Source organism: Metschnikowia bicuspidata, assembly GCF_001664035.1.
Source record: "Metschnikowia bicuspidata var. bicuspidata NRRL YB-4993 chromosome Unknown METBIscaffold_4, whole genome shotgun sequence".
Lineage (NCBI taxonomy): Eukaryota > Fungi > Ascomycota > Pichiomycetes > Serinales > Metschnikowiaceae > Metschnikowia > Metschnikowia bicuspidata.
Window position 1 is genome coordinate 278,075 of NW_017387734.1, and position 14,878 is coordinate 292,952.

Consider the following 14,878-nt stretch of genomic DNA (forward strand, 5'->3'; position numbering starts at 1 on the left):
TTGCACAGAACAAATCCACAACCACGGAGACGCCACCGACGCTTTCCTAAGCCATATCTACAACAACTGCGAAACATCCAAATACTGGTGGCAAGAGCTAAAATTTACCAAGCCCATGAGCTTGAACTCAATGTTGGCCCCAGCCGACAACTCATTGGAGAACTTAACAAAATTAAATTGGTTCGTCACCACGATCTTCAAGGTCTACACCAGAAGGCGTGGCGAGTCGCAGGAAGTGGGATCCTTAAGTCCGCTACAACCAGCCGAGTTGAAGCGACTACTACAGGAGACCTATCCTAGGAGTCGATGACGTAATATCCAATACGTAAACAGATACGTGCCATGAGGACTGTCCAGGCCGTGACTAACGGAAGGGGACGGGCCGAGCTAAGACACTTGGTACGTAGCTGGGAGCTGTTTAAAGGTTTTTTATATATATTCGTTATATAGTTTTGCCCCTTTAATCAGATGAATCTAACAAAAAAAAAACAAGTGGGAGCTATTAAAAGGTTTTTTTATGTATTTTATTATATACTTTCGCCCCTTTAATCAGATGAATCTACCAAAAAAAAAGAAGGGCATTTGTAGAATGATGGTTCTTTTAGCAGAGGTTTCAGCCTTTAATGGGATACGTTCAGAGAGCGTTTGTTGTAGTGTGACAAGTTAGAAAAAACTGTTTGTTGTGTTCGATAATGCAAGTCATTTGTGTCCTTCCCGTGGTTCGTAATGTCTTTCTTGTTGTGTTTCAAGAAACTATAATCTCGGCTACAAAAGTAGATCGGCCCCATGTGACTCGGCCGTTTTGGATTCGGTGAGATAACCAATTCCCAAAGCACTTTTGTATGATAAATGAGTCCGGCCAAGCAGAGTTCTGGGCATTATCGAGCGGTTCCAGACCGGTTCCTAAGACAGGTTCGAACACCGGTTTGCCCTTAGAGAGATTCCCTTTGGAAATGTACATCTGGAAACTGACGTTTGCTGGCAGAGCCTCAACCTCTACGACCACGGAGCCTAGTCTGAACACAGCTGGTTTCGCTGTTTCGTTGCCCCTACGAAGTGGCCCAATAAGCCATCTAAGCAAATCTGCTTCGAACAGGGGCTATTTAAAGGCTATATATACATATCAGTTGTATAGATTTGCTCCTTTAATATGGATCTACCAGAAAGAAAAACCCTTTTCATATTGTTTGTAGCAGGTGCATGCAGCATCTCGAATAGGTCCATATCATTGTAAAGGATGATTGGAGACACGTGAACAGCCTGGGTGCCCTTGGAGACAAAGCAGGCGCATGGGCTCCGCGTGTTCGTACAGCCAGTCCATGTGTCGAGCAAGCTTTGTCGTTTGAGGAGAAGGAAACGACACATTTCCCGTTTACGCAAGATGGGGGAGCCGACACGCACAGCGACACCTAGCCAGCTGAACACACATCAAGGCCCGCGCCCACAACCATGGCGGCACAACCATGGCGGCACACGGAGGATCAGGCCGCGTCGCCAAAGTGGATGCCGATGGCTCGCGCACTCTCCTTCATGTACTTGTCGATGTAGTCCTCGAGCCCCTCGCCGCGGTCGCCGTAGCGGTCGCCTAGCAAGATCTGCCTGGCGCGGAAAAGCCAGAACACCAAGTTGCTGACGACGAGCGAGACGCGCACCGTGGCATACCGCCACACGTCGGCCCACGAGGCGTGGCTGCGGAGATGCGACTGGAGCGACACCTCGGTGAGCAAGTTGATGCGGTTGACCGGGCTGCCCATGCTCTGGTTGAGGTTCTGCATCATGCGCATGGTGCGCAGCAAGAAGAGCAAGTCCGGCGGGAACTTGGCCCTGTCCGCGAGGAGCATGCGGAGGAGGTCCGCGGACGACGGCGCGTTCTCGGCGCGGACCGCCGCGGGCGGCCTCAACTGCACGATGGCCTGCAAGAGGTCCGGCGAGCCGATGCCCCAGGCGTCGGCCAAGGCCGCGAGTTGCAGGCGGTCGAGCGCGAGCACGCTGCGCCACAACGAGCCGTACTGCGCCTGGAACCGCGGCGCGAGCTCGATGTACAAGCCGTGGTCCAAGATCACCATCTGCTGCGTGCCGTGGCGGAGGCGCACCAAGATGTTGCCGGGGTGCGGGTCCGAGTGCACGAAGCCGTAGTCGAAGATCTGCTTGGCGAAGATGGAGAGGTACTGCGTCATGAGCCGGCGCAAGCACACGCGGGCCGCCACCAAGCGCCGCCGGTCCGTGAGCGGGATCCCGTCGATCCACTCCGTGACTAGCACCTGGCGGGCCGCGTACTGCGGGTAGCTGTCGGGCACGTGCACGGCCAAGCTGCGGGCCGACGCGTCCGCCGCGATGCACGCCGCGAGCCGCTGCGAGTTGCGGCACTCGTGCGTGAAGTCCGCCTCCGTGGCGAGCTGGTCCGAGACGTACTGCGCGGCGAAGTCCAACGGCAAGCCGAACACGCGCGAGTACACGCGTGCCATGAGCCGGTACACGGCCAAGTCCGCGTGGATCTGCCGCGAGATATACGGGTGCTGCACCTTGACGGCCACGGCGGCGCCGCCGTGCTTGAGCCGCGCGCGGTGCACCTGGGCGATCAGCGCCGAGGCCATGGGCTGCCGCTCAAAGTGCTCGAAGAGCTGGGTCTGGTAGTGCGGGCCCCAGGCCCGGCGCAACGTGGCGTCCGTGGCCTCCCACGGGTCCGCCGGCGCGCCGTCGTAGAGCCGCGCGAACCGCGCCTGGTACGCGGCGGGGAAGAGCGCCCCCTGGTTGGCAATGGCCTGGCCCAACTTCACGTAGAGGCCCTTGTTGCGCGCAATCATCCCGAAAATGAGCTCCGCACACTCCTCGTGGAGCTGCTCCATGCTGGCGGCGTCACTGCGCGCGTACTTGTAGGCCACGAGGGACAACACGGCCACGGCGCGGATGCTTCGCTGCGCCACGGATGCGTAGTAGTACTCGTCGACGACGTACGCTAGCACGGCGGCCGCGGCCACGCCCGCCAACCCACGTGACCAGGGCCCGAGCGCCGGGGTTTTGTGGCCGGCCGGGTTTTTGTGGCCAGACGCCGGGTTTTTGTGGCCAGAAGCCGGATATTTGTGGACAGACGCCCCCCTTGTTGTGCCCAAGCTGCGGGCATGGATCCGCGGGCCTAGGCGCTCCCAAAAGCGCCCGCCGCGGGCCATTCCCGGCACTTGCGGCGGCGGTCTGAGCAGCCGTGCTCGTATAGCTCGTATAGAGGCATTTCGTGGCGGCCTGGGCGTAAGTAGTCTGAGCATAAGACCAGGTGGTTTGGGGTAGAAGTTACGGCGCGCGGCTCTGGTAGTGTGGAGAAGCGAGCGCCGCAATGTGCCGGGCACCCCGCCACTACATGCTTGCTATGCTGAATACCAGCACGCCGCCAAAAAAAAAACCGACTTTTCAGCAAGGGCGTGTGGCACTGGTGAGCTGGGGCTCCGCCAGCCAGTTTTGGCCTGGACGGGCCGGCTTTGGATTTTTGATGGGTCGTTTGCAAGATCCCAGCTGTGCCTGCGCAGCGGTGCGAAAGTAATATATTGATGGCAAGGCTGGGACGGAGGGGCGTGAACCAGAAACTGATGTGAAGTAAAAAGTGAGGCGAAAACAATGAATCGGTGTAAAAGTAATATACACGCAAACTAATAAAATGAAAGCTACTGAGTCAGTACGACACTATAAGCCAGTACGATAAAACTGATACGAAAACTACTAGACCAGAACGATACTAATAGACCAGTGCGCACTATAGACCAGTACGACACTAATAAACTGATAGAAAACTAATAAATTGGTACGACACTATAAACCAGTACGACACTAATAAATTGATACAAAAACTGATAGACCAGTACGAAACTAATAAACTGATATAAAAACTAATCAGCTGATACGAGAAAATCAGCCAGTACGAGAACTAATATACAAATACGAAAACAACAGACCAGTATGAAAACTAGGAAACTGATGTGGAAGTAAAAGGTGAGGCGAAAACAATGAATTGGTGTGTAACTAATAAACTGATGCGAAAACTAACAGACCAGTGTAAGGTCCCAGGTATTAGCTTTACACTGAAGGTCCCTATAAGCGCATATTTGACTATATGTACATCCACTACTGTGAGTTCCGTCATTTTGGACAAGTCACGGAATATTTCCGTTAACGTGATCTGGATAAAGTATGTAGTTGTGAATAGAACTCCTGTAGAGCTCTAGGGAAATTAGTGATCAAACAGAAATACATAACCCCTATGTCCCGTGAAGTCCCTAACAACCAGTACGAAACTATAAACTGATATGAAAACCAGCTGATACGAAAACAGTCAGTCAGTACGAAAACTAATAAACTGATACGAAAACTAATATACAGACACGAAAACAAAAAACCAGTATGAAAACTAGGAAACTGATATGAGAACTAAAGAACCGATACGGAAACAATCAACCAGTGTGAAAACTAATCAACCAGTGTGAAAACTAACAACCAGTACGACACTATAAACCAGTACGAAAAAAAAAATGAAAAAAAAAAAACAGTACGTTTTGCCCCCTTCCCCCCACATAGTATTTTCCATCCAACTAGAAATAAAACGGCCAATGCTTGCTCCGTCGCCGAAGACTCCCAATGTGGACCTTTTGTCTTCTCGGGGCAGGATTATGGGCAAAAACCTGGGCTTTCTATGTTGCAAAGACCGGCACCGACGGTTTTCGCACCCACGCCTGCTCCTACATTCGGAAAACTCTTATTTCTTCTGCTTAAAAACAAAACTGTGAAGTATTCATAAAAATATAGGAATATGGCATTTGGATCAGTGGCTGTCCGACGATAGCTCTGGGGCCTGAGGCCTCTTGTGACCAACGTGGGGAAAGATCTTCAACCGGTGCTTGTATCATGCCTTTGGCACCCACCAGAGACTGCTAGTACCACCTTACCTGAGATGCGAAAAAAGTCATGAAATTAACAGGGGTGGCCCAGCCTCCGAAAAGTGCCTGAAAGCACATTAAACTTCGCGTTTCAAAAAGTAGGCTCATGAGCTCAATAACAAGAGCTGATTCAGAAACGTGGCCGGGCATAGCAACACAGCGCAGAAACGCTCTTTCCTGACTACGGAAAATTCAAATTCTCATTCCTGATACTCACAGCTGTGCTAAGGTCGATGTTTGTTGAAGTCCAGCTATCAGGCTCCTTTGAGGGGAAAATACGAGGTCGTGGCACAGGCCGCGGGTCCAAAACGAAGCCAATACATCACATAGCTGGTGCCCGCATCTTTTCCCAGGAACCCATTTGACAAAAGGAATACAGCTACAAGTTTAAATGAATTGTCCAGACAGCTCATTAAATTGGTCAATTGTGGTTGTGGCCTGGAAATAGCAACCGCAGCCACTTTCAATAGAAAACTCACCGCACGTGATATGGACAAGTATAGAGGGGAAATATGCCACCCTAGTCAATTCTCTTTTTTATTAAAGAAACATCGTATTATAAGTTGTCTCTGGAGGGATGCAAGACCGCCACAAACCAAAAAGTATAAAGAAAAAACCCATGATAGATCGCAACATTGGCTCAGGTGGAAGGCGCGAGCACCAATTCACGAAATCTCGCAAAGAAGATGTGACTCCCTCAAAAAGACTTCTGCTCATAACCAATACAAAACATTGAATAAAACAACTAAATGCTATTGTCCCATGAGGCATGTATTCCTCTTGAGTTTTGGCCCAGGCCCAGTGGATTTGTTCAGTTTGATTCTTGCGCAGGTATGGACCGCCGTTCTTTGTTGGCGTCATCCAAGATTTGAAACCCAGGGGAACCCATTGTCTGCAAAAGTAGTGTTGATTATCTTGAGGCTATTCAGAAATACATCACAACTCTTTATTGTTTTACCACAACCCCATGAACAGAGTCCCAATTTTTCTCAGAAACACTATTTATGTTTTATTCACCAAAAGCAGGAAAATGAGACCTTCGGGGCCTTATAATTTTTTTAGCGTACAGCTAGCGGGCTTTAAAAATAAAAAAAAACGTAGATATGTGAATTTCGAGTGAACATGTGCACTTCTAATTTCCGACAACTAGGAGAATTTATATAGTAGTACAGAGCATTTTTAATTTCGGTTGCGGCCATACCATGCAGGAAGCACTGTTTCCCGTCCGATCAACGTTAGTTAAGCTGCATAGGGCCACACTGAGTAGTGTAGTGGGAGACCATATGCGAAATTGTGGTGCTGCAATCTTTTTGCCTTTTCTGCCATATACCTTTCCTTGTTTGGGTGAGCCACAAAATAGCTCATAATTTTCAAGACGGCAAGGTTTTGATTCAGACACAAGACTCAGTACCTAAAGGAAACACCAAAATGCGGTATGAGCCCTATACGGGTTCGTAATCCTCTGTACTGACTTCTTAGAATAACATAAGAATCACATCCGTCTTACACATCTTACGACGTGATTGTGACGGGTAAGAGACGGAAAAGAGAATGAACAATGAGGGCTCGACATACATCAAACGGAACTCATACCAGAAGTGCATACCCAATATGCGCTTATAGGCACCATCAGTGTTCAGCTGATAACAGGGACCTTGCAATATCCTAAAGGAATTATGAAGTGGTACCAAATAGCGTTTCATTTGACCAATGAATGCGCACACAGAAGAAGGAATATCGGATTGATGTGACAAGGAATAAAGGTCTCATGAAAAAGGACGGCTGATCGGGGATATATCGCTCTTATTTGTTTTAGGTTGGGGCCACGAGCACGCTTTTACTGCAAATTTGGGTCGAGCGAACCAGTCTGATTGACTAATTAGCAACTACTGCAGAAGACTTATCCTCGGAATCGATGAAGTTAAATTCAATACGTAAACCAATACGGGTCAAGAGGACAATTCAGGCCGTAATTACCGGTTCGGATCTCCAAACTGTTTCAATTTTTTTTCATATGTATCATTGCATAGTTTTGCTCTTTCAATTAAATGAATCTACCATAGAGAAAAAAAAGGTCATGCTTTTATGAAAGCATGCTTGTTCTATGTTGCCTTCTATAAAGAACAAAGATGCTCCGCAAATAACATACACTGAGGCCGATTGCAGTCCTTTTTGTTTGTCACCTTTCAATGTTTCTGGCGAATTTGAGGGAACCAGTCCTCTCTCATATGTGCCCAGAAACCAAGGCTGTTTCAAAAGAAGTGAGAGAAAGAATCGTACTATTATTCTCGATGGTACATCTGTCAATTTTAACAATGCAAAGAAGATTAGCATTGTCCTTGCATAAAGATGACACGCTATACAAAGAGATTTACCATTTTCGGATCTGAAAGCCGTTTAGAGGGTTTTTATACATGATATTAGTGTGTTTTTTTTTTCTCTGATCAGATGAATCCTCAAAAAAAAAAGTGCGTTGAGCCAAAGAACTTAGCCAACATTACAGAACCTACAGTCTTCTGAACCAGGGTAGTGCGCTGAAAAGTTCAAGTGCTTCGTTAGGAAGGACTTGTTCCACGTGAATATTATAAGCAAGAAATTGACAGTAACACAAATATTCCCAACGCCCTTTCTCTTCACCCTAGCGCCTTTATGTTGGCTGCTGCGCTCTTCGTTTGAAAATGGCGATATGAGATTTGCTGGGAAATTGGACCGCTCCTATTGCACGAGCCGCGGCCTGCATAAAATAGCCTTTGTCCAATCCGTGCTCCAGAACGGTGTGGAAGTATCCAATATTTTCTTTTTAAAGATAACCGAGATAGCCTTTAACAGGACTTGGGGATTCTAGAGACTCTTTCGGTCCCCTTCTTTTGGTAGAACTCCGGGAATTTCTCAGGCCAGACGCAGGCTTTGGGGCCAAGCGCGAACCGTAGAAACGGACGAAAAAAACTGGCACTACAGTAGAACCGACCACGATATTTAAAATGCCATTGAGTTCCCGTGTTATGACCCAGGCCACCCGTGCCGCCCGCTCGTACTCGACTGCTGCACCTGCAGCAAGCACAAGAAAGGTTGGTGCTCTTAGAGGTGGGTTCACCGGGTTTTTGTTGGGAGTCTCTGCTACCGGCGCGGCCTCGTACTACTACTTGCTAGACGAGTTCACCAAGTCCAACAACGTGATTCTTCTTGACTTGTTGAAGTTGAACGAGACCGTGCAGAACTTGGAGCAGCACGTGAGAACGTTGGAGCAAGGCAAGAAGTGAGGGGACAGCCGGTCGATAGAATAGTAATGGTCTATGTATTTCGAATACACGAGTAGAAACGAGCATGGGACATTGTAGAATCACCTGAGATCAAGCGGCATATGGGGCTGTAAGGGGGTGTCAATCTATGACTGCCAGAGAACTTGGCAAAATTGATTTCAATATTCAAGCAATGTTCCCAGGAATCCACAGGTCAAAACTTTACTCGAGACCTCACAACGCTATGGCCTTATCGAGCTACTGACACAACTGAAAGGGCATCAGGCAATGATGCTGACGGATACCCTCCAAGAAAAGACAGCTGGTATATTCAGTACCCTAAAATACGAATGCTTCATCACATGAATAAAATCGTATCGAACAACGTGCAAGGCTTATAACCACTTCCGTACGGTAGAACTTCTTGCTTCAAAACAGGCCAATTCTTCACACACTTGGCTTGGATAAACGAATCGCTTATATTGAAGCGTGAAAAGTAGTCGTCCCCAGGACAAGGGCAATACCGACACCTGGAGATAGCTCAAGATACAATCATGAGCATATCAAACAAATGCTAGCAAAGACAATACGGACAGGCAAAGAAAAGCCATTAGTAAGGGGCTTCGAATCTTTGAGTCGCAAGAGGCAAGGAAAGCAACTCTCGACACTGCCCCAGCGATTTGTTCCATTTTGTCACGCGGTCCGCGAGAACTTTTGGAACGCCTTGTATAAGGCAGAATGGATAAAGCGATATGATCTGTCGTCCATTCATCACTCCAACTACGGATCATATGTCCCTCGCAGGACCCTACCGAGAGAAACATGGGATTTCCAATGTCGTCTTTGCACATACCAAATCCACAACAACGGAGACGCCACAGACGCTTTCCTAAGCCATATCTCCAACAACTGCAAAAATTCAAATACTGGTGGCAAGAGCTATGATATGCCAAGCCCACGAGTTGAACGCAATGTTGGCTCCGGCCGACAGCTCTTTGGAGAATTGAATAAAATCAAATGGTTCGTCAACATGGATTTCAAGGTATAGATTCGAAGGCGTGGCGAGCCGCAGGAAGTTGGCTCCTTAAGTCCGCTACAACCATTTGAGTTGAAGCGGCTACCACGGGAGACTTATTCTAGGAGTCGATGACGTATATGCGATACGGTTGGTGCATCTTCTCACAGGAACAGGAGTGTACTTCTACCTACTCTACGAGGAATATTTAAAATGTTTTCAACCGGAGCTCAGAAGCTTTATCTGCTTGAACACAAATGCTTCTTGCCCGTGGTCCGCCAGGATTGAATGCTTTAAAGTCTGCAGGAAACAAAAAAGAGATATGAAGAGGAGATATTTGAGCTGATACTACGATTCAGACTTGACGAGACTTTGTAACTTTGACAACCGATCTAACGAAACCAGCATATAAGCCAGCTCAGTGAAAAACATGACCATATAACTCACACTGTCTTTTCTTGCGTTGTGCTGCGTGTCAATACTTGTCTAAATTCTAGAATTGTCTCCTCGGGAGATGTTGCACTGCTGATTGGAACCGACACAGTGTGCTCGCCGCTCAGGAAGAATATTCTTGAGTTTTTCGAGGCCCTTTCCAATTGCGTTGTTGCATTTTGTTCTCTTGCTACTCACGTAAGGGTCTGGGTCTGATCCAACGTTGATGTTTTGCAATCCAGACGCTTTTCTTTCAGCCATGTTTATGAAGTGATTTGTACAGTTCCTGTTCCGTGTAGGATGTATACATTATAGTGCTCTCTTCTGCCGATAAGAGTGCTTTCAAGGGGCGAAGTAATTCATTTGCTTGTGATTGGGAGACCCCTGGTGGCGGGGAGTAAAGCTTCTTGTAGTAATCAGTGGCGAGTGTGATCATCCCTATCGTGTCTTCTTTCGAGACCCCGTTTTTGAATTTTCTAGTTTTCTGAATATTGTTGTTTCAGTTCGTTTCGGCTTGAAGAATGTTCTTACGGCCTCATCAAACTCAGCCTGAGCTCACTAGACAAAACGAGAAACCGACACAAACCTCAGATCTAGCTACAGTCCATACAGGACACAGAAGAAGACGACCCAAGGGGACAATCCTATGAACCAGCCCGAGAAACAACACCACAAGGACTATAGACTAGGTGTCAAGAAGCTTTTCGACCTCCAAAGATAACAGTGAGTGAATCGCCGTTAAGACAACACGCCTCATGAACCTAAAAGGAGAAAAAAAAGATCTTGGATGGAAACTTGATAGTCCAGGCCGTGAATAACGGAAGGGGACGGACCGAGTTTCGACACTTGGTACGTAGCTGGGAGCTGTTTGAGGGCTGTTTATATATTATTTGTATAGTTTTGCTACATTGATCGATGAGTCAAAAACATTTAAAGGATTCAAAATTCAAATCTTTAGTTGATTAGATTCTATCATTTGACATCAAATTAATCTGTAATACCATAAGAGGGAGCACGCTTTAGAATGATTCAAAGATTCAAATTATACTTAACATAGTAATAAAGGCTTGGAATAAATACCCCTCGGATTTGTAATCTTTGAATTACCCAGATTTATCACTAATAAATATAAGTATATAAATTTTAATATAAATCATCATAATCTAAATATTGATATCTTTAAAAGGATCGCTTTCTAAACAACTTACCATTACATCTGGAATTCATAAGGGATTTTTGAAATTAAGCCACCTAAAGGAAAAGCAAAAGATGACCAGCCATGATATTAGCACTTAAACGTAAGCCTAAAGATAATGTTAACAACTGTAAGATAGTTCTCATTGTAATTTCATAAATGTTGGCTAATCCCACTAATTCCAACTGTTTTTGAAACTTCTCTGTTAATAAGTCCTTGAACTTGATTATCAAAGGAGTGATGTAGTGGTGGAAGGGAGGGCGCCAGTATTGAAAGAAAGGGTGCCATTATGAGAGAGGGCGGATTATGGAAAGAAGACAGTCATGAGATATTCCGAAGACGCCAAGCGTGTCTTGCTGCAGAGAATGGACCATCGAAAGAAGACGCGGAGTCTTGAACGAGATGACGGTCTTTGGAAGAGACACGCAGTATTGCTGAGCAAGACGCGGCGTGGTCTCAATGAGACCGAAGCAAATAGGGAATGGGACTGAGGATCGTGCCGAACAGCGCCTTGTGGGGAAAAGATAAATCAAGCACGGCGCCTGGCGTGGGTCCAGGACATGAATCCAGGTGGGCAGCCACGAGGTGTCTAGGATAAGCCTTACCAAGACAATGGAAACTGAACGAGCAGAGTCAGCAGGAAACAAGGGGCATTACAAAAGAGAGTGTCACGAAACAGAGCCACGAAAGAGATGGTGAAAGAGATGGTGAAAGAGATGGTGAAAGAGATGGTGAAAGAGATGGTGAAAGAGACGGTGAAAGAGATGGTGAAAGAGATGGTGAAAGAGATGGTGAAAGAGATGGTGAAAGAGATGGTGAAAGAGATGGTGAAAGAGACGGTGAAAGAGATGGTGAAAGAGACAGTAAAAGAGACGGCGAAAAGACAGTCTCACAACAGAGACAGTGAAAGAGACAGTCTCCTACAGAAGCACCGGTACATGGGCATGTATTAGCCGTCAGCACCGCAGGCAACGATGCCAGCGACAGCGCCGCCAGAGCAGAACCGGGCCGCACGCCACGCCACGCCAACCCGGCAGCCGGCGCGTGTTTCCTATTTACAAGTCGCGGACAAACTCACACGTGGAGTCCATCAAGGCGTCGAACGCCGCGCGGTCGACGCCGGCGGCCAAGTCGCCGACAAAGCGCACCTCTGCGCGGCGCCCGCCCAACAGACCGCCGTCCACCACGCTCACCTGGGCCATCTGGCCTTCGCCGATCTCGAGGTCGAGCTCGCGGCGGTAGTTGACGCAGACGAACGCGTAGCGCACCGTGCGGCCGTCCATGAGCACGTCCATGTACGGCGCGATGGACGTGGCGGTCTTGCCGCTGAAGTTCAACTGCGACTCCTCGAGAAAGCGCTGCACGCCCGGCTGTCCCCGGAGCCGCGGGTACTTGCTGGACGGCGCGTCGAAGAGCGCGTCCAAGAGCCCCGAGGCCTGCGCGGCGGCGGGGTCGGCCGGGCCCGGCTCGTCCAGAGGCACCGGCTCGTCCAGAGGCACCGGCTCGTCCAGAAGCACGCGCCCGGTCCGCTGGCACGAGAGCTTCAAGTCGCAGCCGTGCTGCGGCAAGCACACGTAGCTGGAGTTCTCGGCCTCCACGCGGACGAGCTGGAGCGACTCGACGTCCACGACCTGGTTGTCGTTGAGCTGCATCCACATCTCGAGCGGCGGGTGGGCCATGTGGCGCCGGAGCGCGGCCGCGCCGCCCGGCACGCCGTAGGGCGACGGCACGAACTTGAACTGGAGGCTGTACGTGTGCGGGTCCGCGCCCGCGGGCGCGGCGGCCGCGTCGCCGAGGCCCTCGTGGAGCATCTTGTCGTAGGCCAGCGGGATGTTGGTGGTGAACGCGAACGCCGAGGCCAAGCGCGCCGGGTCCTTGGGCGGGGCGTGCGGGAGCACGGCGCCCGGCTGGGGCTCGCCGCGGAACACCACGCGGCCTAGCGTGGCGGTGAACATGGGCGGGTCCAGGCCCGCGGGGGCGGCGCCAAAGTCCACGAGCTCGTTGTAGAGCTGCGTCCGCAAGTCTGTGGAGAGGAGCGGCGCCCTGGGGGCTGCCCCCGCGGGGGCCGCGGCGAGCTCGCCAATGACGGTCTCGAGCGCGTCGCCGGGCAGCATGTCGTCGGGGTCCGCGGGCGTGCCAGCAGGTTCCAAGCCGGCATGGTGCGGGTCAGCAGGTTCCGGGTCGGCAGGGTCCAAGCCGGCAGGTTCCGAGAACACGGCGTCCAAGTCCGCGGCGCCGGGAAACACGCCCGCCAAGGCCGGCGGCGAGAGCGAGCCCGGCACCAGGCCGTAGTCGGCCGTGGCCTCGGCGCTACGGAGGCTGGCCGCGGAGAAGCGGCGCATCTCGCGGGCAAGCACGCCCGGCACGCGGCGCGCGTCGTGGGCGAGCTCGAAGAGCGCGTCGGCGCGGCGGAGCCACGGCATGCTGTAGGCGTCCGCGTGCGGCACCAAGACGGCCGCGGCGAGCACGGGCGGCGGCGGGAGATGGAGGCGGCGCGGCGCGCGGCGGGCCGCGTCCCAGTGCCAGACCAACAAGCGCTTGACGCGCCTGAGCTGCGCCGGGGCGAACGCGCAGAGCTGGTACGTGTGGCCGTGCACGTGCTGGAGGTGCACGTCGGCCACGCGGGCGATGTCCGCGAAGGCAAGCCCGGCGGGCGGGTGGAGCGCGGCCAAGTCGACGTCCTCGCGCACGGCGGCGTCGAGCCGGGCGGCCAAGTTGAGCCGCGCGTTCTGGAGCTGGCCCTGCGTGCCGATGAGCACGAGCTCGTTGCGGGCGGCGTCGAAGTCCAAGTGGGCGACGGTGCGCCGCACGAGCCGGAGCACGGCGCCGCGCCGGCTGAGCAAGAGGAACATGTGCTGCGGCGAGAGGGGGATTTGTTCGTGGGAGAGGACCGAGCTGAGGTGGGGGAGGTCCGAGGCCAAGCCTCTGGGCAAGCCTGTGGCCATGTGTCCGGGACCTCCAGGCGTGTTTCCAGATATGTCTCCAGACACCCCTCCCGCCCACACCCGCGTCACAATGGTCTCGGCCAAGCGCGCCTTCGTGTGGCTCCGCCGGTAGAGCGCCGGCGCACGCGTCTCCACATACTCCGCAAGCTGCGCCCGCTTGAACGCCGCGGCCAAGTCCCGCGCCGCCAGCCGCGCGCTGAACGGCACCGCCGCCACGCCCGCGCCGGGCCGGAACCCGTCGATGGCCGCAAACACATCCACGAGCCGCGGCTCTTCCGCGGCCAAACCGGCCCACACGGCCGGGCCGCCAAACCCACCTGCCGCCGCGGCCGGGCCGGGCCCCCGCCGCTGGAGCGTGGCCACGTACCGCGCGTACTCCTTGTTTTTCGTCTGCTCGGGATCGAGAATCACAATGCCCTTCTTGCGTTCGGGCGGCGCCGCAACACGCTCCTCCGCGGGCGCCTCCTGGAGAATGCGGAGGATCTGCGAGTGGACGTCCGACGCGGCCACGGGCGAGCGGCCAAAGAGCCGTCGGCCGCGGAGCTTCGAGCTAAGACGGGTCAACATGTTTTTGCTGCTGAGAAAGAGAGGTTGGGCGCCGCGAACAGGGCCCGCGGAGAAGACGGGCGCGGTCACGTGACGCGATGACCTGCGCCGCCCGCCGCCATGCCGTCCCAACGCCGGGCCCGAGGCTGCGCCGGGGCGCCTGGTCTGGATGTGTGGGGTCTGGATGTGCGGGGCCGGGTTTGGCGGGCGGCGGGTTTGTGGTTTTTGGGTGGGGTGTTTCTACGTGGAGAACACCAGGCAGCGGGAGTGCATGTAGCTGCGGCGATGGCCTGCTGGGGTGGGTGCGGTGGAGTGATGATGCTGATATTTTGTGGATGATAATGCTGATGTGTTGTGGATGGGGACGTGTGATTTGAAGATGACAATGATGATATGTTGTGGATGATAATGCTGATGTGTTGGATGGGGAGGTGTGATTTGTAAATAATGCTGATGTGTTGTGGATGGCGAGTTGTGATTTGCGGATGATAATGATAATATTTTGTGGATGATAATGCTGATGTGTTGTGGATGGGGACGTGTGATTTGAAGATGACAATGATAATATTTTGTGGATGATAATGCTG

General features: G+C 51.8%; 5 protein-coding genes across 5 annotated transcripts in view; 2 read left to right on the top strand and 3 right to left on the bottom strand.

Annotated features, from left to right (window-relative positions):
• Positions 1-1,481: 1,481 nt before the first annotated feature.
• On the bottom strand, positions 1,482-3,167 carry METBIDRAFT_78711 (uncharacterized protein; the record flags this gene model as incomplete). Its single annotated transcript, XM_018858925.1, has 2 exons — positions 1,482-2,956; positions 2,993-3,167. The coding sequence occupies 2 exons, from the start codon at positions 3,165-3,167 to the stop codon at positions 1,482-1,484; spliced, it is 1,650 nt and encodes a 549-aa protein (XP_018710797.1).
• Positions 3,168-5,239: 2,072 nt separating this feature from the next.
• Positions 5,240-6,026, top strand: METBIDRAFT_195093 (uncharacterized protein). Its single transcript, XM_018854865.1, has one exon. It carries the CDS (start codon positions 5,409-5,411, stop codon positions 5,970-5,972), a length of 564 nt encoding a protein of 187 aa, XP_018710798.1. The 5' UTR covers positions 5,240-5,408; the 3' UTR covers positions 5,973-6,026.
• A 1,919-nt stretch (positions 6,027-7,945) lies between these two features.
• On the top strand, positions 7,946-8,173 carry METBIDRAFT_15720 (uncharacterized protein; the record flags this gene model as incomplete). The annotated part of the gene is made up of 1 exon (XM_018854616.1): positions 7,946-8,173. A coding segment is annotated over one exon (228 nt), but the record flags the coding sequence as incomplete, so codon positions are not given.
• A 3,682-nt stretch (positions 8,174-11,855) lies between these two features.
• On the bottom strand, positions 11,856-14,312 carry METBIDRAFT_12318 (uncharacterized protein; the record flags this gene model as incomplete). Its single annotated transcript, XM_018854211.1, has 1 exon — positions 11,856-14,312. The coding sequence occupies one exon, from the start codon at positions 14,310-14,312 to the stop codon at positions 11,856-11,858; it is 2,457 nt and encodes an 818-aa protein (XP_018710800.1).
• A 109-nt stretch (positions 14,313-14,421) lies between these two features.
• Positions 14,422-14,878, bottom strand: part of METBIDRAFT_195343 (uncharacterized protein) — a 2,091-nt gene continuing 1,634 nt past the window's right edge. Inside the window, exon 3 of the mRNA XM_018854866.1 lies at positions 14,422-14,686. Coding sequence (XP_018710801.1) covers positions 14,532-14,686 — 155 coding nt within the window. The 3' untranslated portion in view covers positions 14,422-14,531. The remainder of the gene's footprint in view (positions 14,687-14,878) is intronic.